At 63.4% G+C, this 7,438-nt stretch overlaps 3 protein-coding genes; all 3 read right to left on the reverse strand.

Moving 5' to 3' along the window:
• Positions 1-908: 908 nt before the first annotated feature.
• CHC_T00000856001 (hypothetical protein) lies at positions 909-2,294 on the reverse strand. Its single transcript, XM_005710948.1, has one exon. It carries the CDS (start codon positions 2,292-2,294, stop codon positions 909-911), a length of 1,386 nt encoding a protein of 461 aa, XP_005711005.1.
• A 2,143-nt stretch (positions 2,295-4,437) lies between these two features.
• Positions 4,438-5,625, reverse strand: CHC_T00000857001 (hypothetical protein). The gene has a single exon (XM_005710949.1). The coding sequence runs from the start codon at positions 5,623-5,625 to the stop codon at positions 4,438-4,440; it is 1,188 nt and encodes a 395-aa protein (XP_005711006.1).
• Positions 5,626-5,841: 216 nt separating this feature from the next.
• CHC_T00000858001 (hypothetical protein) lies at positions 5,842-7,149 on the reverse strand. XM_005710950.1 is given in 2 exon segments: positions 5,842-6,123; positions 6,124-7,149. The coding sequence occupies 1 exon segment, from the start codon at positions 7,147-7,149 to the stop codon at positions 6,124-6,126; it is 1,026 nt and encodes a 341-aa protein (XP_005711007.1). The 3' UTR covers positions 5,842-6,123.
• Between the last annotated feature and the right edge of the window lie 289 nt (positions 7,150-7,438).

Consider the following 7,438-nt stretch of genomic DNA (forward strand, 5'->3'; position numbering starts at 1 on the left):
GCTACCCCGCGCGCAGACCACGTCGGCCGCCTGCCGCGCAACCTCTCCTTCGCTAACTTCATCACCAACGCCAAGCACCACGCCCACGCCGCCGCCCGCCACGACTGCGACTTCCCCGTCGTCCACTACGACGGCTCGCCTGCCGCCCGCCGCGAGACCCGCCGCCTCGTCTCCGAGGGCGAGCCCGTCCTCCTGCGCGGCGCCTACGCCCACTACGCCCGCCACGACGCTTGGGACCCGTCCGCATGGGTCGCTCGCTTCGCGCACATCCCCGTCACCGTCGGCCCCGTGCCTTACGCAGACGCCTTCAACCTCTCCACCCACCGCATGCGCCTCGGTGAGTACTACGACCGATTCGTCACTCGCACCGCAGACGCCCCGCTCTACGTCTTCAACAAGAACGACGACGTGTGCCGCGACGGCTACAACGTCCTGGCCCGCCTCGTCGCAGACGCCTTTCCGACCCCGCACCTCGTCGCCCACCCCGACGAGACCGGCGGCCTCTCCGGCATCCACTTCTTCCTGGGCAACGCCGGGTCCGGCGCCCCGTTCCACATCCACGCCGACGCCGTCAACGCCGCCGTCAGCGGCGTCAAGAGGTGGTTTGTGTACACCCCGAGGAAGACCGTGTACAGCCGCAAAACTATTAAGAGGTGGGTCGAGGAGGAGCTGGGCGACATGCCCGAGGAGGACCGCCCGCTTGAGTGCGTGCAGAGGAAGGGCGACGTCGTGTACGTCCCACTGGACTGGGGGCACGCCGTGCTCAACGAGGAGAGCAACACCTTCGGCTTCGCGCTCGAGCTGCTCAACCGGAGGGATACGCTGTCGCATCTGTGGCGATGAGCGAGACAGTTTCGATTACTGTATAGAGACACTTTTCGGTACCGAACTTTTAGGTCTTTTTATTTTTATAAATTCAAGTGCTTTAGGATAAGGTCGAAAATGTCCGTGGCAGCCAGCTGCGCCCGCCCCTCCAGCAGCTCCCGTCGCTTGGTGATCAACACCGCACCCTCAGTGGGGTCGGCGTTGAGATGTCCGTGGCTCCCGCGCACCAGCGTGGCGTCGAGCGGGATCAAGTCCATGAGGTAGCGGAAGCCCATCTCCTTCTGCGCGATCCTCCACGCGGCCTTCGCCATCGGGAACGCGATCTCCGGATCGACAAACAGCTCCACAGGGTCGTACCCGGGCTTGCGATGAATGTCCACGCACCTCGCAAAGTCCGGCGCGCGCTCGTCGTCCGTCCAGTAGTAGTAAGTGAACCACGCGTCCGGCCTCGCCACGCACACAAAGTCCCCCGCGCGCGCATGGTCGATCCCGTGCTCCCGCTTCCCGTCCTCGTCTAGCACCATCTCCACGCCGTCCAGCCCCTCCAGCACCGCGCGCACGTCCCCGCGATCGGCCGCCTCCTTGACGTACACGTGCGCCACCTGGTGGTCCGCGACCGCGAACGCGCGGCACGCGCCCGCGTCCAGCAGCTCGCGCCCCAGCTCCTCACGCACCGTGATCAGCCCGGCCGCGCGCAGCGCGCGGTTGATGTGCACCGGCGTGTCCACCTCCGCCATGCCGTACTCGGACAGCAGCACGACGTCGATGCCGCGCGCCTCCAGCCACGGCACCAGGTCGGCCAGCAGCGCGTCGATCTCCAGCAGCTCCGCGGTCACCGCGTGCGGCGCGGGCCCCACCTTCTGCAGCGCGTAGTCCAGGTGCGGCAGGTAGACCAGATGCAGCGTGGGCTCGTGCTTCGCCTCGACGAACTTGGCGCTCTCCGCGATCCAGGTGGAGCCGATGATGTCGGCTTTGGGCCCCCAGAAGTTGAACAGCGGGAACTGGCCCAGCTTCGCCTGCAGCTCGTCGCGCAAATGCGGCGGCTGCGTGTACACGTCCGTGAGCTTGCGGCCGTCCGCAGGGTACATCGGGCGTGGCGTGCACGAGTAGTCGGCCGACGAGTACATGTTGTACCACCAGAAGGAGTTGGCCACGGTGAAGGTGGAGGTGGGGTCGCGACGGCGGGCCTCTTCCCAGACGTTCGGAGCGGCGATCAGGGCGTTGCTCTGCTTCCAGAACTTGATCTCGTTGTCCTCGCGAGAGAACCAGCCGTTGCCCACGATGCCGTGCTTCGACGGCGGCACGCCCGTGAGGTAGGTCGTCTGGGTCGACGTGGTGACGGCCGGGAGCTGCGGGGCGATCGGGATGTCCGCGGCAAGCGAGAGATAGCTGTCCAGGAACGGGGTGTGCGTCGGGCTGATGAGCGAGCGGCTCAGGCCGACGACGTTGAGGACGGCGACGCGCTGCATGTTTGTTGGTAGGGGGGAGGTGGGGACGGGGGGGGGGGGGGGGGAAAAAGGGGGGAAAAATCCGGGGGGGGGCCGGGTGAAAAAAGGGGGGGGGGGGAATAGTGGGTCAATTGTAAGAGGGTGTTACGGTACCGTATTGGGAATTAAAGACAGTGATAACACGTGTATACGTGGGGACGTGTAATACACAGGTGATGTACACTGTAGTCCCCTGACGCAAGCGTTTACAGTAGCACGGGAGGCGGGACAGTCCGCGGGCAGTCCAGCGCTTGGGCATTGCTGGCATGTCAGCGCGTGTCCTACACACAGATGGGCACAGATGGGCACAGTTGCGCATTGTAGGTGTAAAGAGTGCGTTCAAAATAACGCTCAAACACATCCACAGTTAAAGTGACCTGGCCTGGCCTCCAAATTTAAAGTCCACTGTACAGTACCCTTGGTACCATCAATTAGATACAGTACACACCACTTGCGTTTCGCATGTCACACGTGGCGTCTCCCGCCATTTGCATACTGTAGCGCCGCCCACGGATTGGGCTGCAACATTTTACTCCGGCTGAAGGGGAATTTTCGCTTCGCCCTGTAAACTTTACGTAATCCGTACACATCGCCGCTCGTCCGTAGAAAGGGGACGGACCTCTCCCTCCTGCCACAATCCCCAGTCCCGCCCCCGCCCCGCCCCGTCCGCCCCACTGCCGCCGCCACCGCCACCATGACACCCTCCATCTCCACCGCCGCGCCGATGCTGCGCCATCTCGTGCAGCTCTCGCGCGCGAAGATGACCGTACTCTCGGCCACCACCTACCTCGCGGCCGCGCTCCTCGCCCCCTCGCTGCACCCGCCCACCTTCCTCCGCGGCTGGCTCTTCATCCTGCTCACCCAATTCGCCACCCACTTCCTCGGCGAAGTCTACGACCTCGCCTCGGACCGCCTCAACAAGCACGCCACCCCGCTCACCGGCGGCTCCAAAGTCCTCCTGCGCCGCCTCCTCACCCCGCTGCACGCCCTGCGTCTCGCCCGCTTCACCTCTCTCCTGGCCCTCCTCTCCGTCCTCCAGCTCCCCGCCCGCGTGCGCCCGCTCGCCCTGCTCATCCTCTTCCTCGCCCTGGCCTACTCGGCCCCGCCCCTCGCCCTCAACCACCGCGCCCTGGGCGAGCTGGACGCCGCCGTCATCACCTCGCTCCTCGTCCCGTACTTCTCCTTCGCGCTCCACTCCCCGCCCCCGCTTCCGCACCCGCTGCGCCACCCGGCCCTCCCCTTCCTCCTGCTCCCGCCCTTCCTCGCCAAGATCGCCCTCTTCCTCGTCCTCAACCTCGCCGACCGCCGCCCGGACGCCGCCACCCGCAAGCGCACCCTCGCCGTCGTCCTGGGCCCGCCGCAGACCGCCCGTCTGCACCTCCTGCTCATGCGAGCCGTCTACCTCTCCGCCCTCCTCCTCGCCCTACGCCTCCTCCTCACATCCCCGCCCGCCGTCGCCATCCGACATGCCTCCGTGCTCCTCTTCCTCCTGCCCTCGGCCCCGTACGGTCTCGCCATCTCGCGTGCCCTCGCAAACCCCGTCCCGTACCGCCTCGACCCCCTCCTCGCACCCACCCTCCTCCACTCCACGTTTCTCGTCTGGGGCATCTTCCTCCACGCCTGGCTTGCATCACTCCCAACCGCAGGCCTGCTCAACTTCCAGACCGTCTTCGCCGCCCTCCTCGCTTACTTCACATTTCACAACATCTTCGCCGCACCGCGGCGCCCCGCCCCCGCCGCAACCGCCGACGTCGACACCGGCGCTGGCCCCAAGAAACTCGACCCGGCCCTCACCCCCGCCGCCTCCGCCGCAGGCACGGGCACATCCCCAGACCTCACCCACGTCTCGCTCGACCTCAACCGTCTCCCCGCCACGCCGCCGTCAGCTCTCCCGACAGACTGCGACGTCACCGTCGTCGGCGCAGGCGTCGGCGGCTTGGTCGCCGCCGCCACGCTAATCCGTCTGCGCCGCCGCGTCGTCTTACTGGAACGCCGCACCTCCCCCGCGGACGCCGGCGCCGGCGCCGATCTCGCCCTCTGGCCGGCCGCCATCACCATCCTTAAGACGCTCGGCGTCCCTTCCGACTTTTTCGACACCCACTGCTTCCCGCTGCACACGGTCCATCTATGTAACATGCAGTTCTCCGCCCCGGGGGGCGTTGAATCCCCCGACGCCGCCGCGCCCGTCGCCACCGTGCTCAAGACCCTCAACATGGACGCCGTCACGCACGGAACCGGCGAGAGCTTCGTCCTCGTGTCGCGCGAGCGGCTCATGCGCGAGCTGCACCGCCTGGTCCCGCTGGGCGTCATCGTGTACGGCGCGGACGTCATCGGCGTCACCGAGCACGAGGACGACGACTCTGCCACTACCACCTTCCGCGTGTCCGACGACGACGACCCCGCCGCCATCCCGCGCAAGACCACGCTTAAGTCGCGCATCGTCATCGCCGCCGACGGCGCGCGCTCGCGCCTCCGCAGGCACGTGCCAGCCCCCGACGCCGCACCCGACGCCGTCACCTTCTGCGGCGAGGTGTGCTACCGCGGCGTGCTGGACCTCTCCGCCGGGGGCGTTCATCCCCGCGTCGCCGCGCTCCTCCCGGACCCCCCCGCCGACCGCACCATGCGCATCAACTACGGCGCCGGCCTGCGCTCCTCGTTCGGCCACATGAGCGCGGACGGTTCGCAGGCCTACTGGTGGGTGAAGATGCCTGCCGCGGAGATGCCGCGCACGCGCACAAAGCTCGACCCCTGCCCATGGCCCGAGCCGCTCAAGTCGCTGCACGACGCGACGCCCGACCACGCCTTCTACATGCACGCCATCGAAGACGGGCGCGCGCTCCCCGGCTGGAGCTCGCCGCGCGTCGCACTCGTCGGCGACGCCGCGCACGTTGTCACGCCTAACATGGCGCAGGGCGCATGCCTGGCTGCCGAAGACGCCTTTGTCCTCGCGGCGGAGCTCGCCACGTACTGGCACTGGCCCGATGGGCACCTCGAGGCGTTTGCAGAGTACGAGCGAAAGCGCAGGCCGTACGCAGAGGCCGTCGCGGCGGAAGCGAGGAAGCAGCTCTTCTTGGGGCAGCTGCAGAGCAGACCGGCTGTATTTTTGAGAGAGGCCTTGCTGCGGCTCGTGCCTACCTGGGTACTGGAGAAGACGCTCAGGCGAAACAATTTTCCCGTACAGGCTTACCTCGACGTCTTTCGAGACTGCGTCGAGCGTGATGACAGGTCGTAGGGACAGGCGAGCGTCGTCGAAAACTCCGGGGAGCGCAAAGACTACTGTGGTTCGTCGCTGCTCGATCTTTATTTCTCTCATCACTCACTGGCAACCGTAATTTATCCAACTCCCCACCACGCACAACATGACAGATCAAGTACCAGTCGTCTCACTTTTTTCGATTACGTAGGAACCGCTTAACATAATGCCCATCGACGAGAAGAAGGCGATGCGCAACGTCTAGAAACTACCCTTGAAGTGTAGACCAGGCAAGTTTTTGTATTGAAAAACGGCAAGGGAAATGCTACCAAAAGGTTGTAGGAAAAAATTTATCAAGACACCCAAGAAATACTGTATACCTTTACCGACATTACCAGCCATCGTACCGCACTGTAGCAACTGTACATAGACCCACTAATATGAGACCGCTACACTACAGTACACAATACGGCAGCAATAAAACGCCCAGTAAACGCCAAAAACCTGAAAAACGTCCTCCGCCCAATCTCATATATTTTGTGTACATCATGGTTCGACACCAAGCAAGAGCTGACCGAAAAAAAACGAACGGGAACCCGCCCGCATTATACAGAGCTCTCATCCCGTAACGCCCATCGCGCTCGATTTCTTCTGCACCCTACCTGTGGATGTGGTCTTGGCACGACCAACAAACCTTCCCTTCACTCTCGGTCTGCTATCGGCCAGCTGCTTGCGGCAGGCATACCGCACTTTTTTCCTAAACGATCGGTTCGCTCGCTTGTGTCGGAACCGTCGAAGCGCCGCTTGCCGATCCAGACGCTTTTGTTCTCTCGATCGTTCCGCACTTGTCAGCGCGGCCCCCTCTATCTTGAGTCCGTCTAATATATCCGCGCCAGGAATACTAATGTCTTCATCCGTAGACAATGAGCTTCCCAGCACGTCGTCGAGCAACGACTGGTCCAGACTGTTTTGCAGTGCAATCTGCGCCGCCGACAGCACCTGCTTGCTGTCGAAACCATGCCGCGTGCCCGTCAAAGTCGTCGATGTACCGTCACACAGAAGGGCGGGTGGGAGCGAGTCTCTCATCCACAAAAAGTCCAAGCCATTGGCATGAGTAGCCTTTGGGGGGCTCTGCCGCTGGCTTGACTCGAACAGGGTTTGAATCTCTTGCTTGACGAACGCACCGGCGATGGTTTTGAGACATTCGGTATTGGTGTCAGCAACCGGGTGAGGAGCACTTTGTGCCTCGTGTGCCCACGACGAGGGTTGTTGGTGCTTTGTGGGAGGCGATAGGGAAATGTCAGCGACTTGAGTGTCGGCGAAAGTGTGGTGCTCGGGGTAGAGGTCGTCCGTGTCCGGTACAACGCCGCCGCCCGACGATTCATCGCTCTCGTCAAAAGCGGTTGCGGCCGACGAGCTCTTGTCGGTGGATTGTGCTCCGTGAAAGTGGGTTGGCGGGCTGTGCTCTACCTGTGGCACGCCCATGTTGTCGAATAGGTTTAGAGGAACACGGGTGTGGCGTCTGGCGAGTTGGTTGGCTTCGTGGACTAGAATATCACAGGCTGTGCATAGGATTGCGGTGTCTGATGGGCAGTAGATGGAGGCGGGCGCAGCGCGGCAGGCGGCACACCAGCGTGGTGTCATCGGAGATTGGTAAATAGGGTGGGAAAAGGGTTTGTGGTACACAGGAATGATACAGTGAGAGTGAAAAGACGAAGGAAGAATTAGGATACAGGGAGCGGAAGTACAAGGAGATGTGCGCGGAGGGTGCGGCGGGGAGTGGGGCGGAAGGGTGGTGTTGGGATGGTTTAAGAAAGGACTAGAGGGCGCCAAGCATAAAGACTTATAGATAGTGGTAACCCATGCGGTAAGCAAAAAGGGTTAAGAAGACCTATCGAATAGGGGCAGTATGTGGGAGATGGTGTCAAACGAA

This window comes from Chondrus crispus, genomic scaffold (genome assembly GCF_000350225.1).
Source record: "Chondrus crispus Stackhouse genomic scaffold, scaffold_653, whole genome shotgun sequence".
Taxonomy (NCBI): Eukaryota; Rhodophyta; class Florideophyceae; order Gigartinales; family Gigartinaceae; genus Chondrus; species Chondrus crispus.

What these genes read in the sequence shown, in the direction of transcription:
- CHC_T00000856001 (XM_005710948.1), bottom strand. Translation starts at nt 2,294, where the DNA reads ATGCAGCGCGTCGCCGTCCTCAACGTCGTCGGCCTGAGCCGCTCGCTC.
- CHC_T00000857001 (XM_005710949.1), bottom strand. Translation starts at nt 5,625, where the DNA reads ATGAGAGAAATAAAGATCGAGCAGCGACGAACCACAGTAGTCTTTGCG.
- CHC_T00000858001 (XM_005710950.1), bottom strand. Translation starts at nt 7,149, where the DNA reads ATGACACCACGCTGGTGTGCCGCCTGCCGCGCTGCGCCCGCCTCCATC.